The 26,917-nt window shown below is 38.1% G+C and overlaps 1 protein-coding gene across 3 annotated transcripts in view; it reads right to left on the reverse strand.

The window, feature by feature from the left end:
* TUBGCP5 (tubulin gamma complex component 5) overlaps positions 1-26,917 on the reverse strand; it is a 114,356-nt gene that overhangs the window by 70,938 nt on the left and 16,501 nt on the right. For all 3 annotated transcript variants that reach the window (XM_064570064.1, XM_064570063.1, XM_064570065.1), the window contains exons 4-6: positions 24,780-24,873; positions 24,305-24,384; positions 23,762-23,897 (exon numbers count right to left, since the gene is read on the reverse strand). In XM_064570064.1, coding sequence (XP_064426134.1) covers positions 23,762-23,897; positions 24,305-24,384; positions 24,780-24,873 — 310 coding nt within the window. The remainder of the gene's footprint in view (positions 1-23,761; positions 23,898-24,304; positions 24,385-24,779; positions 24,874-26,917) is intronic.

Consider the following 26,917-nt stretch of genomic DNA (forward strand, 5'->3'; position numbering starts at 1 on the left):
ACTTGTTCTATGAGGCCAGCATTACTTTGATCCCAAAACCAAAGACCCCATCAAAAAGAGAATTACAGACCAATATCCCTAATGAATATGGATGCCAAAATTCTCACCAAGATACTAGCCAACAGGATCCAACAGTACATTAAAAGGATCATCCACCACGACCAAGTGGAATTTATTCCTGGGCTTTAAGGGTGGTTCAACATTTGGAAATCAATCAACACGATACATCACATTAATAAAAGAAAGGACAAGAACCATATGATCCTCTCAATTGATCAGTGAAAGCATTCAACAAAACACAGCATCCTTTCTTGAATAAAACTCTCCATAGTGTAGGGATAGAAGCAAAATATCTCAATATCATAAAAGCCATCTATGAAAAGCCCACAGTGAATATCATTCTCAATGGGGAAAAACTGAGACCTTTTCCTTTAAGGTTAGGAACATGACAGGGATGCCCACCCTCACCACTGTTGTTCAACATAGTACTAGAAGTCCTAGCAACAGCAATCAGACAACAAAAATAAATAAAAGGCATTCAAATTAGCAAAAAAGAAATCAAACTCTCTCTCTTTGCAGATGACATGTGGAAACCCCTAAAGACTCCACCCCAAAATTGCTAGAACTCATACAGCAATTCAGCAACATGGCAGGATACAAAATCAATGCACAGAAATTAGTTGCATTTTTATACACTAACAATGTGACTGAAGAAAGAGAAATTAAGGAATCTATCCCATTTACAATTGCACCAAAACCCATTAAGATACATGGGAATAAACCTAACCAAAGAGGTAAAGGATCTGTACTCTAAAAACTACAGAACACTTATGAGAGAAATCCAGGAAGACACAGAGATTGAAAAGCATTCCATGCTCATGGATTGGAAGAATAAACATTGTGAAAATGTCTATGCTGCCTAGAGAAATCTACACTTTCAATGCAAACCCTATCAAAATACCATGGACATTTTTCACAGAGCTGGAACAAATAATCCTAAAATTTGTATGGAACCAGAAAAGACCCCTAATTGCCAGGGGAATGTTGAAAAAGAAACCAAACCTGGGGGAATCACAATGCCTGACCTCAAGCTAGATTACAAAACTGTGATCCTTAAGACAGCATGGTACTGGTACAAAACAGAAGCACAGATCAATGGAACAGAATAAAGAGCCCGGAAATAGACCCTCAACTCTATGGTCAACTAACCTTCAACAAATCAGGAAAGAATAGCCAATGGAAAAAAGAGTCTCCTCAATAAATGGTGCTGGGAAAACTGGACAGCCACATGTAGAATGAAACTGGACCATTCTCTTACAACATACACAGAGACAAACTCAAAATGGATGAAAGATCTAAATGTGAGACAGGAATCCATCAAAATCCTAGAGGAGAACACAGGGAGCAACCTTTTCGACCTTGGACAAAGCAACTTTTTGCAAGACACGTCTCTAAAGGCAAGGGAAGCAAGGGCAAAAATGAACTACTGGGACTTCATCAAGATAAAAAGCTTCTGCACAGCAAAGGAAAAAATCAACAAAACTAAAAGGCAACCCATAGAATGGGAGAAGATATTTACAAATGACATTACAGATAAAGCACTGGTATCCAAGAACTATAAAGAACTTCTCAAACTCAGCACCCCCAAAACAAATAATCCAGTCAAGAAATGGGCAGAAGACATGAACAGATACTTCTCCAAAGAGCCAACAGACACATGAAAAAATCACTTGGCATCGGAGAAATACAAACCCAAACCACAATGAGATACCACCTTACACCAGTCAGAATGGCAAAAATTAACAAGACAAGAAACAACAAATGTTGGAGAGGTTGTGGAGAAAGGGGAACCCTCTTACACTGTTGGTGGGAATGCAAACTGGTACAGCCACTCTGGAAAACAGTATGGAGGTTCCTCAGGATGTTAAAAACAGAACTACCCTATGACCCAGAAATTGCACTACTAAGTATTTACCCCAAAGACAGAGATGTAGTGAAAAGAAGGAGCACATGCACCCCAATGTTCATAACAGCAATGTCCACAATAACCAAAGTGTGGAAGGAGCCAAGATGTTCTTCAACAGATGAATCAATAAAGAAGATGTGGTTCATATATACAATGGAATATTACTCAGCCATCAAAAAGGATGATTATCTACCATTTACATTGAAATGTATGGAACCGGAGGATAGTATGCTAAATAAAATAAGTTAATCAGAGAAACACAATTATCATATAATTTCACTCATATGGGGGAACATAAGGACTAATGCAGGGGACAACTGGAGTGGGGAGGAAACTGACTGGGAAGAAATCAGAGAGGGAGACAAACCATTTGAGACTTTTGACTCCAGGAATCAAACGGAGGGTTGCAGAAAGGAAGGTGGGTGGGGGGATGTGGTAACTTGGTGATGGGCATTAAGGAGGGCAGATGATGTGAGGAGCACTGGGTGTTATACTGATGAGTCACTGAACAGTATATCAAAAGCCAATGATGTCTATACCTTGGCTATTTGAATTTAAATTAAAAAAAGATTAAAAAAAGAACAAATTAATTCAGTAACATTACAGGTTACAGAATTAATATAAGGAAAACTGTTGTGTTTTATAGAGAAAAAAATTAAGAAAACAATCCCATTTATGATTGCGCCAAAAATAATACTTAGGAATAAAACTAACCAATGAATTGAAACACCTGTAGTCTGAAAACTGTAAAATACTGATGAAAGAAACTGAAGATGAAACAAATAGAAACATATACCCTGCTCATGGATTGGAAGAATATTGTGGTTTTTTGTTTTTTTGTTTTTTTAATTTTATTTATTTATTTGTCAGAGAGAGAGCACACAAGCAGGGGGAGTGGCAGGCAGAGGGAGAAGCAGGCTCACTGTTGAGCAAGAAGCCCGATGTGGGACTTGATCCCAGGACCCTGGGATCATGACCTGAGCCGAAGGCAGAAGCTTAACTGACTGAGCCACCAGGCATCCCTGGAAAAATATTGTTAAAATGTCCATACTACCCAAAGCAGTCTACCAAGTCAATGCAATCCCCATCAAAATACCAAGAGTATTTTTCATAGAACTAGAACAATCCTAAAGTTTGTATAGAACCACAGAATTCCCCAATAGCCAAAGTAACCTTGAGAAAGAAGAACAAAACTGGAGGTATCACAATCTCAGATTTCAAACTATACTACAAAGTTAACAATAATCAAAAACAGTACAGTACCGACACAAAAACAGACACATAGATCAATGGAATAGAACTGAGTGACCAGGAATAAATCCAGGCTTATATGCTCAATTAATCCATGACAAAGGAGGGAAGAATATACAATGGGGAAAAGACATGAAGTTGGAAAGCCTGGGCAGCTACATGCAAAATAATGAAACTGGACCACTATCACAAAGATAAACCAAAAATGGACTAAAGATCTAATGGAAGACTTGAAACTACAAAACTCCTAAAAACAAAACAAAAACAAAAACAAAAACAAAACATAGGCAGTAATCTCTTAGACATCAGCCTTAGTAATATTTTCTAGATATGTGTCCTAAGGCAAAGGAAACAAAATAAAAAATAAATTATTGGGACTAAATCAAAATAAAAAGCTTTTGCAGAGAAGGAAACCATCAACAAAATAAAAGGGAAACCTTCAAAATAGGAGAAGATATGTGCAAATGATATATTCAATCAATAAGGGGTTAATATCCAAAAATATATAAAGAGCTTATACAACCCAACACCAAAAATGCCCAAATAATGGGGGTTAACAAATCAAAAAATGGGCAGAGGTCCTGAATAGACATTTCTCCAAAGAAGGAGTACAGATGGCAGACGCATGAAAAGATGCTGAGCATTACTATCAAGGAAATGTAAATCAAATGCAAATGTAAATCAAATCACACAAATGTAAATCAATACCACAATGAGATATAATCTTACTATGCAGAATAGCTAGTATCAAAAAGACAAGAAATAACAAGTAACAATAACAAGTAACAAGAGGTTTTGATGAGGCTATGGAAAAGGGAACCCCTGTGCACAGGTAGTAGGAATGTAAATTGTAGTGTAGAAAACAGTATGGAATTTCCTCAGAAAATTAAAGACGACACAGACAGTTCTGGGTATTTACCGCCCCCCCAAAAATGAAAACACTGATTTGAAAAAATATACACACCTCTATTTTTTATTGCAGCGTTATTTACAACAGCCAAGATATGGAAGCAAGCTAAGTGACCGTCAATAGATAAATGGATAAAAAAGACATGGTATATATAGAGAATAAACTATTACTCTGCAATAAAAGATAATGAAATCTTACTATTCATGACAACAATGATGGACCTCTAGGTCCACCTTATGCTAAATGAAGTAAGTCAATAGAAAAAGACATATCATGATTTCACTTATATGTGGAATCTAAAAAACAAAACAAACAAAAAACAGAAATAGACTCATAAATACAGAGAACTGGTGGTTGCCGAGGGGAGAGGGATGGGGGATAAGTAAAACAAGTGGAAGGGATTTAGAGGTACAAACTTCCAGTGATAATATAAGTTACAGGGATGAAGACTACAGCACAGAGAATATAGTCAATAATATTGTAATAACTTTGTATGGTGACAGATGGTAACTACACTTACTGGTGGTGAGCATTTTGTAATGTATACAATGTCAAGTCACTAGCTGTACACCTGAAACCAATATAATATTGTGTCAACTATACTTCAACTAAAAAAAAAATCAAAAGAAAATAAAAAAGACTAAATGAAGAACAAGGCAACACCTAATTTGTGGTTTGCGTGCTTCAAAAATCTTGGCAATTCAAAACTGCATTTTTGTTTACATTTATTTGCTTACTGACATTTTCACATGTTGGTAAACATGTTTAAAAACTTTTGTTAATGATTTTCATCAGCTCCTATGAGGCAAATAATTATCTATCCAAACTCATTCTTTAAAATATCACTTTGCATTTTGTTGGCTTTCTGTGAAACTGAATTTTGGTGCAAAATATATTTAAATATTACCAAAAAAAGTGACTTTATTTTTCTAATTTAAAATGAATTAAATAACATATAGTGTACTCTTAGTTTCAGAGGTAGAATTTAGTGACTCATCAGTTGCATAAAACACCCAAAGCTCATGATTACATCAAGTGCCTTTCTTAATGCCCATCATTCACTTACACCATCCCCTCACCAACCTCCCCTCCAGCAATCCTGTTTGTTTCCTATAGTTAAAGAGTCTCATAATTATGGTTTGTCTCCCTCTGTGATTTTGTCTTATTTTATTTTTCGTTCCCTTCCCCTATATTCATCTGAAAAACCAGTAACTTTTAAGATACTTCTACAAATAATAAATTTTAAATGAGTCCAAAATTTAATATACAGGCATTAAATGTGAATCAGTTTTAAGAACAGAGTTCAGCCAAAAGTAGTAAAGAGCTATAAACATATCAAAATACTCTTTTGAGAACCACACCTCTTTCAAATATATCTAAAATCATTTAGTTAAATGATCTAATAGTTCTGGGATCTCAACTAGGATTCATGTTCATAAACATCTATCTCAATGTTTTCCAAAGTGTGATCTATGACTCATTTCAGAATCCCCTGGAATGCTAATTTAACATACAGATGCCTTATAACTGAACCTACTAAAAGTCAGACTCCCTGAGTTAAGTGCCCTATAATCAGTATTTTTAAACAGTTTCTCCAGATAGCTTCTTATGCATAATAAAATTTTAGAAATAATTACTTTTAAGACCACAAATATAAATTCTTCTAAGTTGTTCTGATTCTAGTCAACCTTTCCTGCCTCTCTCAGATAAAGCTGTTCTATCCTTTAGGTTCTCTAAAGCATTACACTTTATTTATAGCACTTACCACACTGAATCACAATTTATCTGTTAACAGTATAGTTTCCCACATTAGACTGTGAGTTCTTCATAGAAATAATGCTTTGTTTTTATATCTTTAGCCCAACAACATCTAATGAACAGCAAGAGCTCAATGAATTTGGTTAAATGAATAGATGAATACATGAAACATCACAGTTCAAAAAACAGCATGTGACTTTCACTTGTCCCCAGGATGAAAAAACTTATTTCCAATCCCAAATAGTATAAAATTAGCATCATGTTAATCTGTCCAATAATCAGTTAAAATCTGGGGGGGGGGGGGGCAGTGAGGAAAATAGAATTTTTTAAAATTCTAAATACACCTTTAAAACTTCAGCTTTCCTTTCTTCAGTCTCAAAAAAGAGGGAAAAAAAGCCCCATGGAATCAACAAACTATTATAGTTAATATGTAAGTTTAGTAAGAATGCTAAGAGCAATATATAAGAGCAATTTACAAAAACTAACAGTGTTCTTGTACACCAGCAATAAAACAAAAAAGGTATCATTCACAGTAAAAATTATAAACATATTATCAAAATTAATTAACAAGTACTTATGATCTTTATAAAAAGAATTTCAAAATCTATTAAAATGAAAAATTAGAATGTAGATATTTTCATAGTAAAAATGTCAAATCTCCCCAAGCTAAATATATAAATTCAATGCAATCCCAATAAATTCCAGCTGGATTTTTAAAAAGAACTTATACTGCTTCTATAAGGTCTATGGAAGAATAAAAGTTCACAAATAGCTAAGTCAATTTTTTGGTTTCAATATGTTTAAATTATTTAAATATAGGTGTAGATCAGCATATTTAATGGTATACAAATTTTTTTTCCTTTCTTTTAATTTAAACTTTGATAGTTACCATACAGTGCAATATTGGTTTCTGGATTAGAATTCAGTGAATCATCACCGAAAAGAAACACCCAGTGCTCATCATAAGAAGTGCCCTCCTTAATACCCATCACCCATCTAGCTCATCCCCTACCCACCTCCCTCCATCAAACTTCACATTGTTCTCTGTTAAGAGTCTCTTATAGGAAAAAAAAAAAAAGAGTCTCTTATAGGTGTTATACACAACTAATGAATTGTTGGACACTACATCAAAAAGTAATGATATGTTGGCTAACTGAACATAAAAAAAAAAGTCTCTAATGGCTTGCTTACCTCTCTCCTTTTTCTTTTCCCCCTTCCCATATGTCCATCTGTTTTCTTTAAGTTCCACATATGAATGAGATCATATGGTATTTGTCTTTCTCTGATTTATTTCACTTAGCATAATACACTCTAGCTCCATCCATGTTATTGCAAATGGTAAGATTTCATTTTTGATGGTTAAATAATATTCCATTATGTGTACGTGTGTGTGTATATATGCATGCCACATCTTTTTAAAATTCAATTAATTAACAGAGTACATTATTAGTTTCAGAGGTAGAATTTAGTGATTCATCAATTGCATATAACACCCAGGTTCATTACATCGCATGCCCTCCTTAATGCTCATCACCCAGTTACCACATCCCTCCACCCACTTCGCCTCCAGCAACCCTGAATTTGCTTCCTTTAGCTAAGAGTGTCTTATGGTTTGTTTCCCTCTATGATTTCATCTTATTTTATTTTTTCCTCCCTTTCCCTATGATCCTGTTTTGTATCTTAAATTCCACATATGAGTGAAATCATGTGATTGTCTTTCTCTGATGGCCTTATTTCCCTTAGCATAACACCCTCTAGTTCCATCCACATCATTGCAAATGGTAAGATTTCATTTTTTTGATAGCTGAATAGTATTCCATTGTGTGTGTGTGTATATATACCACATCTTCTTTACCCATTCATTTGTCGATGGACACCTGGGCTCTTTCCATCTGGCTATTGTGTACATTGCTGCCAGAACATTGGGGTGCAGGTGCCCCTTCAGATCACTACGTTTATATCCTTTGGGTAAATACTCAGTAGTGCAATTGCTGGGTCCTAGGGTAGCTTTATTTTTAACTTTTTGAGAAACCTCCATACTGTTTTCCAGAGTGGCTATATCAGCTTGCATTCCCACAGGCAGTGGAAGAGGGTTCCCCTTTCTCTGCAACCTCGTCAACATTTGCTGTTTCCTGACTTGTTCATTTTAGCCATTCTGACTATGTGAGATGGTATCTCATTGTGGTTTTGATTGGTATTTCCCTGATGCCAAGTGATGTGGAGCACTTTTTCATGTGTCTGTTGGCCATTTGTATGTCTTCCTTGGAGAATGTCTGTTCATGTCTTCTTCCCATTTCTTGACTGGATTATTTGTTTTTTGGATGATCAGTTTGAGAAGTTTTTTATAGATATTGGATACCAGCCTGTTATCTGATAAAACATTTGCAAATATCTTCTTCCATTTTGTAGGCTGTCTTTGGTTTGGTTGACTATTTCCTTTGCTGTGCAAAGCTTTTTCTCTTGATGAACTACCAATAGTTCCTTTTGTTATTGTTGTTGTTTCTCTTGCCCTTGAAGACGTGTCTAGCAAAACGTTCTTGTGGCCAAGGTCAAGAGCTGCCTGTGTTCTCCTCTAGGATTCTGATGCATTCCTGTCTCACAGGAATGGTCTTTCACCCATTTTGAGTTTATTTTTGTGTATGGTGTAAGACAGTGGTCCAGTTTCATTCTTCTACACATGGCTCTCCAGTTTTCCCAGTATCATTTGTTGAAGAGACTGTCCGTTTTCCACTGGATATTCTTTCCTGACTTGTGGAAGATTAGTTGACCTTAGAGTTGAGGGTCCATTTCTGGGTTCTCTATTCTGTTCCACTGATCTATGTGTTTGTTTTGGTGCCAGTACTATACTGTCTTGATGATTACATCTTTGTAATATAGCTTGAGGTCTGGAATTGTGATGCCACCAGTTTGGTTTGCTTTTACACCTTTCCTCTGGCTATTCGGGGTCTTTTCTGGGTCCATACAAATTTTAGGGTTGTCTGTTCCAGTTCTGTGAAAAATGTTGATGACCGTGACCCGAGTCAAAGGCAGATGCTTAATGACTGAGCCACCCAGGTGCCCCTTGATGGTATTTCTAAAGGGATTGCACTGAATGTGTAGATTGCTCTGGGTAGCATAGACATTTCAACAATGTTTGTTCTTCCAATCCATGAGCATGGAAAGAATTCCATTTCTTTGTGTCTTCCTCAATTTCTTTCATAAGTGTTCTATGGTTTTCAGAGTACAGATACTTTACCTCTTTGGTCAGGTTTATTCTTATGTATTTTATGGGTTTGGGTGCAATTGTAAATGGGATAGATTCCTTGATTTCTTTTTCTGCTGCTTCATTGTTGGTGTATAGAAATGCAACTGATTTCTGTGTATTGATTTTATATCCTGCCACATGGCTGAAATCCTGTACGAGAGCTAGCAATTTTTGGGTGGAGTCTTTTGGGTTTTAAACATAGAGTGTCATGTCATCTGTGAAGTGTGAGACTTTGACATCTTTTTTGCTGATTTGGATGCCTTTTATTTCTTTTTGTTGTCTGACTGCTGAGGCTAGGACTTCTAGTACTATGTTGAACAACAATGGTGAGAGTGGATATCCCTGTCGTGTTCCTGACCTTAGGGGAAAAGTTCTGTTTTTCCCCCTTCAGGATGATATCCACTGTGGGCTTTTTGTAGATGGCTTTTATGATATTGAGGTGTGTTCCCTCTATCCCTACACTGAACAGTTTTTATCAAGAACAGATGCTGTATTTTGTCAAATGCTTTTTCTGCATCAATTGAGAGGATCATATGGTTCTTCTCCTTTCTTTTATTAACGTGATGTACCACACTGCTTGATTTGTGGATGTTGAACCACTCTTGCAGCCCAGGAATAAATTCCACTTGGTCCTGGTGAATAATTCTTTTAATGTATTGTTGGATCCTACTAGCTAGTATCTTGGTGAGAATTTTTGCATCCATCTTCATCAGAGATTTGGTCTGTAATTCTTTTTCGTGGGGTCTTTGATTTTGGGATCAAGGTAATGCTGGGGCACCTGGGTGGCTCAGTTCGTTAAGCATCTGCCTTTGGCTCATGTCATGATCCCAAAGTCCCGAGATTGAGCCCCGCATCAGGCTCCCTGCTCAGTGGGGAGTCTGCTTCTCCCTCTCCCTCTGCTCCTCACCGTGCTCATGCGCGCTCTCTCTCACACACTCTCTCTCTCAAATAAATAAAATCTTAAAAAAGAAAAGGTAATGCTGGCCTTATACAGTGAGTGTGGAAGTTTTCCTTCCATTTCTATTTTTTCAAACTGTTCCATTAGAATAGGTATTAATCTTTCTTTAAATGATTGGTAGAATATTGTTGGGAGGCCCCTGGACCTGGACTCTTGCTTGTTGGGAGATTTTTGATTACTGCTTCAAGTTCTTTGCTGGTTATGCGTCTGTCCAGGTTTTCTATTTCTTCCTGTTTTGGTTTTGGTAGTTTATATGTTTCTAGGAATGCATCCATTTCTTCCAGATTGCCTGATTTGTAGCCATATAGTTGCTCATAATATTCTCTTATAATTATTTCTTTTTTTCAGTTTGTTTTTTTCAGTGTTGGTTTTGATCTCTCCTTTTTCATTTATGATTTATTTGGGTCCTTTTTCTTTTTGATAAGTCTGGCTAGGGACTTATTGATCATATTAATTCCTTCAAAGAACCAGCTCCTAGTTTTGTTGATCTATTATATTGGGTTTTTCTTTTCTATATTATTGATTTCTGTTCTAATCTTTATTACTTCTCCTGCTGGATTAAGGCTTTATTTGCTGCACTTTCTCCAGTTACTTTAGGTATAACATTAGGTTCTGTATTTGAGACTTCTCTTATTTCTTAACAAAGGTTTGCATTGTTATATACTTCCCTCTTAGGACCATCTTTGCTGCATCCCAAAGGTTCTGAACTGTCGTGTTTTCATTTTCATTTGCTTCCATGAATTTTTAAATTCTTCTTTAATTTCCTGGTTGACCCATTCATTCCTCAGTAGGATGCTCTTTAACTTCCATGTATTTGTGTTCCTTCCAAATTTTCCCTTGTGATTCAAGTTTTAAAGCATAGTGGCTTGAAAATATACAGGGAATAATTCCAATATTTTGGTACCAGCTGAGACATAATTTGTGATCCTGTTATAGGAGAAAGTCCTATATGCACTCAAGAAAAATGTGTATTCTGTTACTTTAGGATGAAATGCTCTGAATAGATCTGTGAAGTCCATCTGGTCCAGTGTGTCATTAAAAGCCCTTGTTTCCTTGTTGATCTCTGCTTAGATGATCTGTCCTTTGCTGTGAATGGAGTGTTAAAGTCCCCTATTACTGTACTATTTTCAATGAGTTTCTTTAGTTTTGTTACTAATTTGTTTATATAATTGGCTGCTCCCATGTTAGGAGCATAAACATTTACAATTGTTAGATCTTCTTATTGGATAGACCCTTTAATTATGATACACTGTCCCTCTTCATCTCTTATTACATTCTTTGATTTAAAATCTAATTTGTCTGGGGCGCCTGGGTGGCTCAGTTGGTTGGGAGACTGCCTTCGGCTCAGGTCATGATCCTGGAGTCGTGGGATCGAGTCCCGCATCGGGCTCCCTGCTCGGCGGGGGGTCTGCTTCTCCCTCTGACACTCTTCCCTCTCATGCTCTGTCTCTCATTCTCTCAGATAAATAAATAAATAAAATCTTTATTAAAAAAAAATCTAGTAGGAGGTGGAGCAAGATGGCAGAGGAGTAGGAGACCTGGATTTCGTCTCCTCTCAGGAATTCAGCTGGATAGGGATCAAACCATTCTGGGCACCTACAAACTCAACAGGAGATCGAAGAAAAGAAGAGCAACAACTCTCTCATCAGAAAAGCGACCACTTTCTGGAAGGTAGGACATGCGGAGAAGTGAATCCGAGGCGATATTCGGGAGGATAGACGGTGGGGAGGGGCCTCCGTCGGCTGCTTCTGGCAAGTGACAGAGCCGCGGAGCACAAAATCGGAACTTTAAAAAGTCTGCTCCGCCGAGGGACGTCACTCTAGTGGCTAAGCGGGGGGTGGAGCCCTCCGGGACAGTGTGGTCTCAGTACCCTCGGGGTCACAGAAAGACCGGGGGTGCCTGAGTGTGGCAGAGCTCCCAGATAACGGAGCAGGGAAGCCGGCTGCAGAGGTGGAGCCCAGGCGCAGGCTCTCAGCTCGGGGTTGCCATAAACCCCGATCCGCAGCACAGTCAGGCCACTGCTCCTCCAGCAGGGACCCAACAAGCAGCAGATCCAGGAAGACTCACCTTCCTCCCCCGGGAGGAGCCACACGGGAGTGCACTGCAGGGATCTGCTGGGTTTGGAGACTCTACCCGGGATTGGGTGCCAGAGATAGAAACGCGCGGTCACAGGCCGGGTGAGCACGGAGTGTGGCCGGAGACCGGGGAGACAGGAGTGACTGATGGCTTTTCTCTGGGGGCTCACTGAGGAGCGGGGCCGAGTTCTCAGCTCCTCTGGGGCGGAGATTGGGAGGCCGCCATTTTCACTCTCCGCCTCCAAAGCTATACGGAAAGCTCGCAGGGAACAAAAGCCCCGGAGAGCAAACCCGAGCAGATTACTTAGCGGGGAGGGGGCAAGGGCGGGGCAATTCCGCCTCCGGCAGACACTTTTGGAAACCATGGTAACAGGTCCCTCCTCAGAAGATCAGCGAGACAGCCAGCCAAGACCAAGTTTACTGATCAATGAGGACGGCAGAACTCCAGCGCTAGGGGAATACTGCACATGGAATACATGGCTTTTTTACCATGATTCTTTAGTCGTTCAAAGTTAATTTTTTTTAACTTTTTTTCTTTTTTTAAAGATTTTATTTATTTATTTGAGAGAGAGAGAATGAGAAAGAGAGCACATGAGAGGGGGGAGGGTCCGAGGGAGAAGCAGACTCCCGGCCGAGCAGGGAGCCCGACGCGGGACTCAATCCCGGGACTCCAGGATCATGACCTGAGCCGAAGGCAGTCGCTTAACCAACTGAGCCCCTGAGGCGCCCCTCTTTTTCCCTTTTTCAACCAACATCTTATCAATCCCTTTTTTTAAAAACACATTTTTATTTTTCATTTTTAGAGTCATATTCTGTCCCTTCATAGTAGTTACCTGTATTTTTGGCATATATATATATAAGTTGTTCTCTCTTTAAAATTTTGAGATAGTTTCTTCTAACAGATTAAAATATACCCTAAATCTCTAGTATATGGTGTTTTCTATTCCCCTGCCTGATCACATTCTCTCCCTTTTTTTTTTCTTTTTTCAAATCCTCTTCTTACCTTTTTCAAACAACTTCTTATCAATTCCTTTTATAAAATTTTTTATAATTTCCATCTTTACAGTCATATTCCATCCCTTCATCATATCAACCCTTATTTTTGTACATATATAAGTTTTTCTTTCTTTAAAATTTTGGGAGGCATTTTCTTCTAAAAGACCAAAATACACCCCAAATCTAGTGTGTGGCACTGATCTATATACCATCCTGATCATATTTGATCACATTCTGGTTTTTTGTTGTTGTTGTTGTTTTGTTTGTTTTTGTTTGTTTTTATCTTTATCTTTTTCTTCTTTTTCTTTTTTTCTCTCTTTCCATTTCTTTTTCCACTGCTTCAGGTCTTTTCTGATTTGTTTAGAGTATATTTTCTGGGGACATTGTTACTCTGCTAGCATTTTGTTCTCTCATTAATCTATTCTCCTCTGCACAAAATGACAAGACGGAAAAAATCACCTCAACAAAAAGAACAAGACGTAGTACCGACTGCCAGGGACCTACTCAATACGGACATTAGTACGATGTCAGATCTAGAGTTCCGAATCATCACTTTGAAGATACTAGCTGAGCTTGAAAAAAATATGGAAGTTATTAGAGAAACCCTTTCTGGAGAAGTAAAAGAACTAATATCCAACCAAGTAGAAATCAAAAAGGCTATTAATGAGGTGCAATAAAAAATGGGGGCGCTAACTGCTAGAATAAATGAAGCAGAAGAGAGAATCAGTAATATAGAAGACCAAATGATGGAAAATAAAGAAGCTGAGAAAAAGAGAGGTAAACAACTACTGGATCACGAGGGCAGAATTCGAGAGATAAGCGATACCATAAGACGAAACAACATTAGACTAATTGGGATCTCAGAAGAAGAAAGAGGGAGAGGGGCAGAAGGTATAATGGAGCAAATTATAGCAAAGAACTTCCCTAATTTGGGGAAGGAAACAGGCATCAAAATCCAGGAAGCACAGAGAACCCCTCTCAATAATCAATAAAAATAGGTCAACACCCCGACATCTAATAGTAAAACTTATGAGTCTCAGAGACAAAGAGAAAATCCTGAAAGCAGCTCGGGAGAAGAGATATGCAACCTACAAGGGTAGAAACATTAGATTGGCAACAGACCTATCCACAGAGACCTGGCAGGCCAGGAAGGACTGGCAGGATATATTCATAGCACTACATGAGAAAACTATGCAGCCAAGAATACTGTATCCAGCTAGGCTGTTATTGAAAATTGAAGGAGAGATAAAAAGCTTCCAGGACAAACAAAAACTAAAGGAATTTGCAAACACAAAACCAGCCCTACAGGAAATCTTGAAAGGGGTCCTCTAAGCAAAGAGAGAGTCTAAAAGCAACATAGACCAGAAAGGAACACAGACAATATATGGTAACAGTCACCTTACAGGCAATACAATGGCACTAAATTCCTATCTTTTAATAGTTACCCTGAATGTAAATGGCCTAAATGCCCCAATCAAAAGACACAGGCTATCAGACTGGTTTAAAAAACAAGACCCATCGATATGCTGTCTCCGAGAGACTCATTTTAGACCCAAAGACACCCCCAGATTGAAAGTGAGGGGGTGGAAAACCATTTACCATGCTAATGGACACCAAAAGAAAGCTGGGGTGGCAATCCTTCTATCAGACAAATTAGATTTTAAACCAAAGACTGTAATAAGAGATGAGGAAGGACATTATATCCTACTTAAAGGATCTATCCAACAAGAAGATCTAACAATTGTAAATATCTATGCCCCTAACATGGGAGCAGCCAATTATATAAGGCAATTAATAACAAAAGCAAAGAAACACATCGACAACAATACAATAATAGTGGGGGACTTTAACACCCCCCTCACTGAAATGGACAGATCGTCTAAGCAAAAGATCAACAAGGAAATAAAGACTTTAAATGACACACTGGACCAAATGGACTTCACAGACATATTCAGAACATTCCACCCTAAAGCAACGGAATACAAATTCTTCTCTCGTGCCCATGGAACATTCTCCAGAATAGATCACATCCTAGGTCATAAATCAGGTCTCAACCGGTACCAAAAGATTGGGATCATTCCCTGCCTATTTTCAGACCACAATGCTTCGAAACTAGAACTCAATCACAAGAGGAAAGTCAGAAAGAACTCAAATACATGCAGGCTAAAGAGCATCGTACTGAAGAATGAATGGGTCAACCAGGAAATTAAAGAACAATTAAAAAAATACATGGAAACCAATGAAAATGAAAACACAAGTATTCAAAATCTTTGGGATGCAGCAAAGGCAGTCCTAAGAGGAAAGTAGATAGCAATACAAGCCTTTCTCAAGAAACAAGAAAGGTCTCAAGTATACAACCTAACCCTACACCTAAAGGAGCTGGAGAAAGAACAGCAAATAAAGCCTAAACCCAGCAGGAGAAGAGAAGTAATAAAGATCAGAGCAGAAATCAATGAAATAGAAACCAAAAGAACAGTAGAACAGATCAACGAAACTAGGAATTGGTTCGTTGAAAGAATTAATAAGATTGATAAACCCCTGGCCAGACTTATCAAAAAGAGAAGAGAAATGACCCAAATCAACAAAATCATGAATGAAAGAGGAGAGATCACAACCAACACCAAAGAAATACAAACAATTATAAGAACATATTATGAGCAACTCTATGCCAGCAAATTAGATAACCTGGAAGAAATGGATGCATTCTTAGAGATGTATCAACTACCAAAACGGAACCAGGAAGAAATAGAAAACCTGAACAGACCTATAACCACTAAGGAAATTGAAGCAGTCATCAAAAATCTCCCAACAAACAAAGGCCCAGGGCCAGATGGCTTCCCAGGGGAATTCTACCAAACATGTCAAGAAGAATTAATACCTATTCTTCTGAAACTGTTCCAAAAAATAGAAATGGAAGGAAAACTTCCAAACTCATTTTATGAGGCCACCATTACCTTGATCCCAAAACCAGACAAAGACCCCATCAAAAAGGAGTATTACAGACCAATGTCCCTGATGAACATGGATGCAAAAATTCTCACCAAAATACTAGCCAATAGGATCCAGCAGTACATTAAAAGGATTATTCACCACGACCAAGTGGGATTTATCCCTGGGCTGCAAGGTTGGTTCAACATCCACAAATCAATCAATGTGATACAATCCATTAACAAAAGAAAGAACAAGAATCATATGATCCTCTCAATAGATGCAGAAAAAGCTTTTGACAAAGTACAGCATCCTTTCTTGATCAAAACTCTTCAGAGTATAGGGATAGAGGGTACATACCTCAATATCATAAAAACCATCTATGAAAAACCTACAGCGAATATCATTCTCAATAGGGAAAAACTGAGAGCTTTCCCCCTAAGGTCAGGAACGCGGCAGGGATGTCCACTATCACCACTGCTATTCAACATAGTATTGGAAGTCCTAGCCACAGCAATCAGACAACAAAAAGAAATCAAAGGCATCCAAACTGGCAAAGAAGAAGTCAAACTCTCACTCTTTGCAGATGATATGATACTTTATGTGGAAAACCCAAAAGACTCCACCCCAAAACTGCTAGAACTCCTACAGGAATTCAGTCAAGTGGCAGGATATAAAATCAATGCACAGAAGTCAGTGGCATTCCTATACACCAACAACAAGACAGAAGAAAGAGAAATTAAGGAGTCGGTCCTATTTACAATTGCACCCAAAACCATAAGATTCCTAGGAATAAATCTAACCAAAGAGACAAAGGATCTGTACTCAGAAAACTATAAAATACTCATGAAAGAAATTGAGGAAGACACAAAGAAATGGAAAAACGTTCCATGCTCATGGATTGAAAGAACAAATATTGTGAAGATGTCAATGCTACCTAGAGCAATCTACACATTCAATGCCATACCCATCAAAATACCATCCACTTTTTTCAAAGAAATGGAACAAATAATCCTAAAATTTGTATGGAACCAGAAAAGACTCCGCATAGCCAGAGGAATGTTGAAAAAGAAGGGCAACGGTGGCGGCATCGCAATTCCAGACTTCCAGGTCTATTACAAAGCTGTCATCATCAAGACAGCATGGTACTGACACAAAAACAGACACATAGATCAATGGAACAGAATAGAGAGCCCAGAAATGGACCCTCAACTCTATGGTCAACTAATCTTTGACAAAGCAGGAAAGAATGTCCAATGGAACAAAGACAGTCTCTTCAACAAATGGTGCTGGGAAAATTGGATAGCCACATGCAGAAGAATGAAACTGGACCATTTCCTTACACCACACACAAAAATAGACTCCAAATGGTTGAAAGACCTCAATGTGAGACAGGAGTCCATCAAAATCCTAAAGGAGAACACAGGCAGCAACCTCTTTGACCTCAGCTGAAGCAACTTCTTCCTAGAAACATCGCCAAAGGCAAGGGAAGCAAGGGCAAAAATGAACTACTGGGACTTCATCAAGATAAAAAGCTTTTGCAAAGCCAAGGAAACAGTAAACAAAACCAAAAGACAACTGACAGAATGGGAGAAGATATTTGCAAATGACATATCAGATAAAGGGCTAGTATCCAAAATCTATAAAGAACTCATCAAACTCAACACCCAAAGAACAAAGAATCCAATCAAGAAATGGGCAGAAGACATGAACAGACATTTTTCCAAAGAAGACATCCAAATGGCCAACAGACACATGAAACAGTGCTCAATATCGCTCGGCATCAGGGAAATCCAAATCAAAACCTCAATGAGGGGCGCCTGGGTGGCTCAGTTGGTTAAGCGACTGCCTTCGGCTCAGGTCATGATCCTGGAGTCCCGGGATCGAGTCCCGCATCGGGCTCCCTGCTCGGCGGGGAGTCTGCTTCTCCCTCTGACCCTCCTCCCTCTCATGCTCTCTTTCATTCTCTCTGTCTCTCATTCTCTCTGTCTCAAATAAATAAATAAAATCTTTAAAAAAAAAAAACCTCAATGAGATAGCACCTCACACCAGTCAGAATGGCTAAAATTAACAAGTCAGGAAATGACAGATGTTGGCGGGGATGCGGAGAAAGGGGAACCCTCCTACACTGTTGGTGGTAATGCAAGCTGGTGCAGCCACTCTGGTAAACAGTATGGAGGTTCCTCAAAAAGTTGAAAATAGAGCTACCATATGATCAAGCAATTGCACTACTGGGTATTTACCCCAAAGATACAAAAGTAGGGATCCGAAAGGGTACGTGCACCCCGATGTTTATAGCAGCAATGTCCACAATAGCCAAACTGTGGAAAGAGCCAAGATGTCCATCGACAGATGAATGGATAAAGAAGAGGTGGTATATATATACAATGGAATATTATGCAGCCATCAAAAGGAATGAGATCTTGCCATTTGCAACGACGTGGATGGAACTGGAGGATATTATGTTGAGTGAAATAAGTCAAACAGAGAAAGACATGTATCATATGATCTCACTGATATGAGGAATTCTTAATTGCAGGAAACAAACTGAGGGTTGCTGGAGTGGGGGGTGGGGTGGGAGGGATGGGGTGACTGGGTGATAGACACTGGGGAGGGTATGGGCTCTGATAAGCGCTGTGAATTGTGCAAGACTGTTGAATCTCAGATCTGTACCTCTGAAACAAATAATGCAATATATGTGAAGAAAAAAAAAAGAAGAAGGTATTGGGAGCGGAAGAATGAAGCGGGGGAAATTGGAGCGGTAGACTCTGAAAAACAAACTGAGGGTTCTAGAGGGGAGCGGGGTGGGAGGATGGGTTAGCCTGGTGGTGGGTATTGAGGAGGGCACATTCTGCATGGAGCATGGGTGTTATGCACAAACAATGAATCATCGAACACTTCATCTGAAACTAATGATGTAATGTATGGGGATTAACCTAAGAATAAAAAAAAAAGAAAAAAAATCTAATTTGTCTGATATAAGGATTGCTACTCCAGCTTTCCTTTGATTTCCATTAGCATGGTAAATGGTTTTCCACCCCCTCACTTTCAATCTGGAGGTGTCATTGGGTCTAAAATGAGTCTCTTGTAGATAGCATATTGATGGGTCTTTTTTTTTTTAATCCACTCTATTACCCTGAGTCTTTTGACTGGAGCATTTAGTCCATTTACATTTAGAGTAATTGTTGAAAAATATGAATTTAGTGCCATTGTATTACCTGTAATGTCAATGTTTCTGTATAGTGTCTGTTCTTTTCTGGTCTTTGTTACTTTTGGGCTCTCTTTATGCTTATAGGATCCCTTTAAGTATTTCTTGCAGGGCTCGTTTAGTGATCACAAATTCTTTTTGTTTCTGTTTGTTCTGGAAGCTTTTTCTCTCTCCTTCTATTCTGAATGACAGCTTTGCTGGATCAAGTATTCTTGGCTGCATATTTTTTGCATAGCATGCTGAATTTATCATGCCAGTCCTTTCTGCTCTGTCAGGTCTCTGTGGCCAGGTTTGCTGCCAGCCTTATGTTTCTACCCTTGTAGATTACGAACCTCTTGTCCTGAGTCGCTTTCAGGATTTTCTCTTTATTTCTGAAATTTGTAAACTTCACTATTATGTCAAGGTCATTGATTTTGAAGGTGGTTCTCTGTGCTTCCTGGACTTGAACGCCTATTTCCTTCCCCAGATTCGGGAATTTCTCAGCTATAATTTTTCAGATGAACCTTCTGCCTCCCCACCTCCTCTTCCTCTGGGATCCCAATTATTCTAATATTGTTTTGCTTTATGGTATTGCTGATATCTTGAATCCTCCCCTCGTGATCCAGTAGTTATCTCTTTCTCAGCTTCCTTATTCTCCATCATTTTGTCTTCTATATCACTGTCTCCCTCTTCTGCTTCGTTAATCCTAGCAGTTAGAGCCTCCATTTTTTTATTGCATCTCAGTAATAGCCTTTTTGATTTCAACCTTATTAGATTTTAGTTCTTTCATTTCTCCAGTAAGGGATTCTCTACTGTCTTCTATGCTTTCAAACCCAGGTGGTATTTTTATATTCGTTGTTTTGAATTCTAGTTCTGACATCTTACTTATATCCATGTTGATTAAATAACTGGAGTGAGTAACTGCCTCTTGTCGTCTTTTTTGGAATGAGTTCTTCCGTTTTGTCATTATGTCCAGAGAAGCATAAAGAGAGGGAAAATACAAAAACAGCAACAATGATACCAGAAAAATACACAGTATACAAATCAGTAGAGAATAGAAACCAAAAAGAAAAGAAAAGGAAAAAAATGGGAATAAAATGAGACAAGAAGTTGAACAGAATATTAAACTAGATCCTGGGTGTATTTTGGTCTGTTTGGTAGAAGAAACTAGATCCCAAAATGGGAAAGAAAAACATATATATACAAAAATGTAGTTGAATACAATGAAAGGAAGCCAAAAATGAAAAAAATACTTATAAACCGTAAGTGTAAAAATGAAAATTAAAAAAGACACAAGAAAAAAAAGGGCTAAGGAATGATGCCAGAAAAATATACACTAATCAGAAGAGAATAGAAAACAAAAAGAAAAGGGAAAAAAATGGGAATAAAATCAGACAAGAAGTTGAGCAGAATACTAAACTAGATCCTGGGTGTATTTTGGTCTGTTTGGTAGAAGAAACTAGATCCCAAAATAGAGAAGAAAAACTTATATATACATACACACAAAAATTTAGTTGAATACAATGAAAGGAAGCCAAAAATGAAAAATACATATATAAACCATAAGTGTAGTATCGGTAAACTTGGTATTCACCAGAAATTCCTGCTGGTCTTCTGGGAGAGGGGCCTGTTGCAGATGCCCTGGTGTCTTTGTCTGGGTGGAATTGCACCGCCCTTGCCAGGGGGCCGGGCTCAGTGTATCCAGGTCCGGATTGCATTATGTAGTGCTGTTTTGCTTCTTAAAGGCATTCTGCAATGATGTGGGGGATGAAAATGGTATTGCCCCAATCTCTAGACCCAGAGCTGAAAGTTCATGCCTCCCACTCTTCAGTGAGCCGTCAAAGAAAAGTGGTCACTCTTGTCTCCTTGGCTTCCATGTGAACTCTGTGTTCACCCAGCCTGTGACCAACATTTTTATCTCAGGCACATGACCCTGATTCGAGTTTCCAAACTTATGGACTCTTGTGGCATGCACTCATACCACTCCTCCTGGTAGGGGGAGGGAGGAGGGTCTCCCTGGGGTTCTGCCTCTTGCTGGGGCCCCTGATCAGAGAACGGTCGCACAACTGCACAGCAGTTTGCGGTTTATGCCAACACCGAGCAGAAAGCCAGCGCCTGGACTCACTGTTTGTAAGCTGCTTCCTTGCTCTAATGCCTGGGAACTCTGCCACACTCAGACACCCCTGTTCTTTTTGTGACCCTGGGGATCCTAAGACCGTGCTGTCTCACCTGGGATTCTACCCTGCTTCATCTCCTGAGCGCCTTTCAGGCAAACTTCTAAAAGTTCCAATTTTGTGCTCCGCTACTTATAAGACTTCCAGTTCCCCGCTTATGGAGGCTCTCTGCCCCCGTGGTTTATCTTGGGATATAATGCCTCAGATTCATGTCTCCACACCTCCTATCTTGGAAAAAGCGATCACTTTTCTATTTGTAGAATTGTAGCAATTCTTTTCTCAGATCTCTGGTTTATTTTGCAGGTTTTCAGAATGATTTGATAACCATCTAGCTGATTTTAAGGGACCAAAATCCCCTGAGGGAAACTAGGATCTCCTACTCCTCCACCATCTTACGTCTCTTGCTTACCACATCTTCCTTATTGGACGTTTGGGCTCTCTCCATAGTTTGGCTATTGTTGATAATGCTGCTAAACCAGTTTTGAAAAGGTATAAAGGAGGTGATGGGGAAACTTGCCTTCTGTGTGTTGAGATATATTATAAAGCCATATAAACAAAAACATTGTTCCTCAGCAACTTACACTGAAGGGAGAGAACACAATGTTCAGAAATAAATATATGTATATATGAAAACTTGATATATAATAATGGTAGAATCACAGAACAATGTGGATAGAATGGGTTATTTACTAGATGCTTCTGGGAAAACCGGCTCATGACATTGGAGAAAGGTAAGTTACACCCTTTAACCTCAGTTCATATATAAAGTGGACCTGGTGGTCACTAAAGACCTAAACATAAGCTATAAAAAAGCAAACAGAAGGAAAATACAAGGGAATGTTTTTGTAGAGAAAAATATCAAGACCCAAATGCTAACCATATCATGAAAAAATTTACAGGTCTGAGTACAACAAAATAGTAGAAAAAAATCACAGATTCTGTTTGAAATATCTCATGAAAAATGTTAATAGTAAGGTGACTAGATGATAACTGCAATGTCTAAAACCTAGGAATTAATATCTAGACATACAAGGAACTCTGAAGGATAGCATTGGGAAGGAAATCATGAAACCCAAAAGAAAACAAGCAGAGGTTATCAATGGGTACTTTACAGAAGGGGCAAGACTAAAGGACCTGAGCAGTCACAAGCACTTATCCTGAACAGCCAGACAAATGCAAATTAAAACAAAAGCAACCCAAATCAGAGGGGTGGATCTTATCAAGTAGAGAGGAGACTGTGGGCCAGGTCCATAATGGGCATGGCACTAGGTAGAGGGGGCAAAAGCAGCTCAGGGACTGTCCACAGGAAAGTGGTAATTTAAATGTGGTACTGCAAACCGCAGAAACCTATACAGAAGTTAGAGGTAACAGAAGAGATGTACACAGAGTTGACAGAGACAGATTTAAAACAGAGATAAATGAAAGAGGAATAGAACAAAGTCTGCACATGGAATAATACCAGTACATAACTTTAAAACAGAATACACCAACCAATAGAATGTATTTTATAAGAACTTGACCTGTGTGAGAACACAGGTCTCAAATACATTACAACAGGTGCCTAGAACTGGTCTGGCAGAGAAAAGGAATGGGGAGTGAGAATCAGAAATAGCAGAACAGATGATATAAATCAAATTAAAAGTTCCTGCATGTACTAGTAATGACCACACTCTGCCCTAAAGGTCTGACACAAAAATTAAAAAGAAAAGGAAAGAAAAAATAAGCCAGAAAATCATTAGGATGCTAAATCAGCTTTAAATACTTTGTCCATTTAGCAAGGTTCAAGTACAGTGAATAGGGTCTGGTTACATATCGCATCTTCTGGGGTTAGTGTCACAGCTACGTGACCACAGAAAAGCCAATGTAACCAGGACTTTGTTTCCTTACCTACAAAATGAGGAGTAGGATTAGATAATCTAATCTCTGAGGTTGCTTCCAGTTCTTTCTAGAGTACCCATTCACAGTTCTTCACTAAAATTCAAACATTCCAATTTAAAATTAAATTATACAGATCTTTTCTCCTTTTATTTTGTTACTAATTTAGGCAAAGTCAACCCTTCTCCAATAAAAAACAAATTGAAATATTTAGGACTAGTAAAGTTCTCAGAACTATAAAAACAAAACAAAACACAGAATTTCACTATAAATCTCTTTTCAACATTAATTTTGTAGTGCTACTTCTTAGACACTACAGATCTACTAATGGTTTAAAAAGATTTATGAAGATGGCAGAGCTTACCAGTAATATAGAACTGATTCCCAAAACGTGCCTGTCCTACTACAAGAAAATGATGCATCTGAGAATACACAGTACCTTTCCAGCTGACACGAGGCCCCAGTTTTCTGTTTTGATCTTGTTCTTCTAACGGTGTCCTGTCCACTTGAATCCCAGAGTCTTCTCTACTTAAGGGCTGTTGATCATCTTCATCTTCACTGTCTTCAGACCAGTTCTGATTAAAAAGGGAAATACATCTTATCCTTAAGAGTGTATGGTGACTGGAGCTATTTAGATGAAATGATTAAGAAAATTTCAAAAAAAAAAAAGCAAAAACTACACCTAATGGCACTTTTTTCTAAATGTCTTGAAAGTTACTATGATAGCCTGGAATTATTTTTGGTGGCAAAACCCCCAAGATGAAAGGCTACTCCCTAAAGGATACTTACATTCATTCCATTCAACTTCCTAGTACTATTGATTCAGTGCAAAATCTTAATAAACCTTTAATAATAAACTACTCTAATTTAGTGAAGAGTATTCCTGTTTTAGTTAAATTGCTCTAGGGTGAAAGGAACCACAAAAATAATGTATCACTTGGCATATATTTATATGTTCAATAGCAAAACTATTGCTACTTACTGGTGTGTTTACATTTGGACCAAGGTCAATTTCTTCACCTTCCATCAAGTATTTTCCCCAGTCAAAATCATCTTTCTTTTCTAAAATATAACAGAAGAATTTCAACAGCTTTATCAAAAATATGTGGGGGGAAAAAAACCCCAAAACTGTAGGAAAAAAGTCTAACAAAACTCAAAATAAAAGGCACTCAGGAAATGACAAAGTTCAAAAATACTGAAACACTCAATAAATTGATATTCTAATACATTTTAAAATTTAACTTATCTTCAAAAGTGATTTTTTCTCTTTATATAATTGAAAGTAGTTTAACTTAAAGTCAGAACTTAAATTTTAAATGATTTGTAATTGCAATTGTATCCAAAGCAACAGAAATATTTTAGTTTCATAGATTTTTACAACTTTTTATAAAATGTCTGATAATTAAGCAATAAAACCAATTTCACTTTTGTTATATATTAAACATTTGGCAACGTACCCACTTCATCTCTTGGTGTTTCCACATAATTGCTGTTTGAAGGAGAATCAGATAGACACAGAAGAAGTGACAGTATGGAATAATGTGCATCTGTCTTTAAAACAAAAAATGAAGATATGAATCACTGAGGTTGGTGAGAGCTTTCAAAACTAGTTTAAGAAAAGATAACCCCATGTCAGTTATGTCCCCAATATTTTTTCTAGTTTGAGAAAACATGAATTATATCTAAGTAAATCCTAATCTCTAAACCTTTTTTAGAGTTCAAATGTGTACGTGTAAGGAACATGCCAAAAACGCGTTACCTGAATCATAATGAGGAATTGTCAGAAATACCAAAACTGAGGACAAGCTACCAAATAACTGGCCTGTGCTCTTAAAAAATGTCAAGGTTAAGGGGTGCCTGGGTGGCTCAGTCATAAGCGTCTGCCTTCGGCTCAGGTAATGATCCCAGGGTCCTGGGATCAAGCCCAGCATCGGGCTCTCTGCTCAGCGGGAAGCCTGCTTCTCCCTCTCCCACTCCCCCTGCTTGTGTTCCCTCTCTGTGTCTCTGTCAAATAAATATATAAAATCTTAAAAAAAAAATGTCAAGGTCAAGAAAAAGAAAGCCTGAGGAACTATTCCAGATTAAAAAACACTGATTAGTGAACCTGAGCAAAGGATACACTGGAGTTCACTTACTATTCTTCAACTTTCTTTAAGTTAAAAAAAAAAACAAAAAAACAAATTATATTTAAAAAACCATATTTGGGGTGCCTGGGTGGCTTAGTTGGTTAAGCATCCGATTCTTGATTTCGGCTCAGGTCATGATCTCAGTGTCGTGGGATTGGGACCGGTGTCTGGCTCCGCACTCGCTGCAGAGTCTGCTTGTCCCTCTTGCTCTGCTCCTCCCCCTACTTGCGCTATCTCTAAAATAAAAAAATAAAAATAAAATCTTAAAAAAAAAAAAAAATGTTTAAAAGTTACCAAAAAATAAAAATACCCCAAATGGGCTCAAGTCATAAACTATACTGGAAAGAAGAGATGGGTTAAATTCAAGGAAGGTAAGTCTCTAATGCCTAAAAACCAGGTGAGTTCTTCCTATTGTATGTTCTATACAAGTCTTCCACAACTTACAAGGGGGTTACATCCCAAGAAAGCCATTGTAAGTTGAAAATATTGTAACTCAAAAATGCATTTAATACACCTAACCTACTGAACATCATAGTTTGGCTTACCCTGTTTTGTTTTTTTTTTTTTTTTTTTAAGTAATCTCTACACCCAACATAAGGACTCAGGACCCCAAGATCAAAAGTCCCATGCTCTACCGACTGAGCCAGCCAGGCACCCCTGGCCTACCCTATGTTAAACATGCTCAGAACACCCATATTAGCCTATAGTTGGGTAAAATCATCTAAGGCAAAGCCTATTTAATATTAAAGTGCTGAATATCTCATGCAATTTATTGAATACTGTACTGAAGGTGAAAAACAGAATGGTTGTCCAGGTACAAAATGGCTGTAAGTGTACTGATTGTTTACCCTCATGAACACCTGGCTGACTGGGAGCTGTGGCTTGCTACCAGCGTCACCCAGAGAGTATCATACTGCATATCACTAACCTGAGGAAAGATCAAAGTCCAAAATCTGAATTTCCACTGAATATGAATTGCTTTTGTACCACTGTAAGTCAGGGACCATCTGTAGTACCTTATATATGTCTTCACAATGTTTATCATAATTATAATTAAATACTATTAAAAATCTGGGCAGTGATGATCATGTATTGTTTATTCTGTATTCCTACCACCTAGTATGATGCCAGGGACACAGTAAACACTTGCTAAACTTTCCTAGGAATGTTCAGGAAATATATCACTAATAAGACTTTAAGGAGCTGCCCTTTCTCTGATAATTTCTTACCTGCTTAGAAATGCCTGAAATTCCTTTAACAAAGAAAAGAATTTTTAATCCACAGAGAAAAGTGGAATAAAAAGTCTAAAATATAAGTACTTAAACACCTCCCACTATATCTATTATTTAGTAAGAATTGCTAGCATCAGATTTTTTTTTTTATTTTGTGCACCTGAATAAGGTGAAAATTACCAATGACAGAGGAAGGAAGTGTGTACAGGGAAAGGGCACATACTGCACCCTTGCAAA

This window comes from Mirounga angustirostris, unplaced genomic scaffold (genome assembly GCF_029215605.1).
Source record: "Mirounga angustirostris isolate CCGP_5_RB_7025 unplaced genomic scaffold, mMirAng1.0.hap1 SCAF_9, whole genome shotgun sequence".
NCBI lineage: Eukaryota > Metazoa > Chordata > Mammalia > Carnivora > Phocidae > Mirounga > Mirounga angustirostris.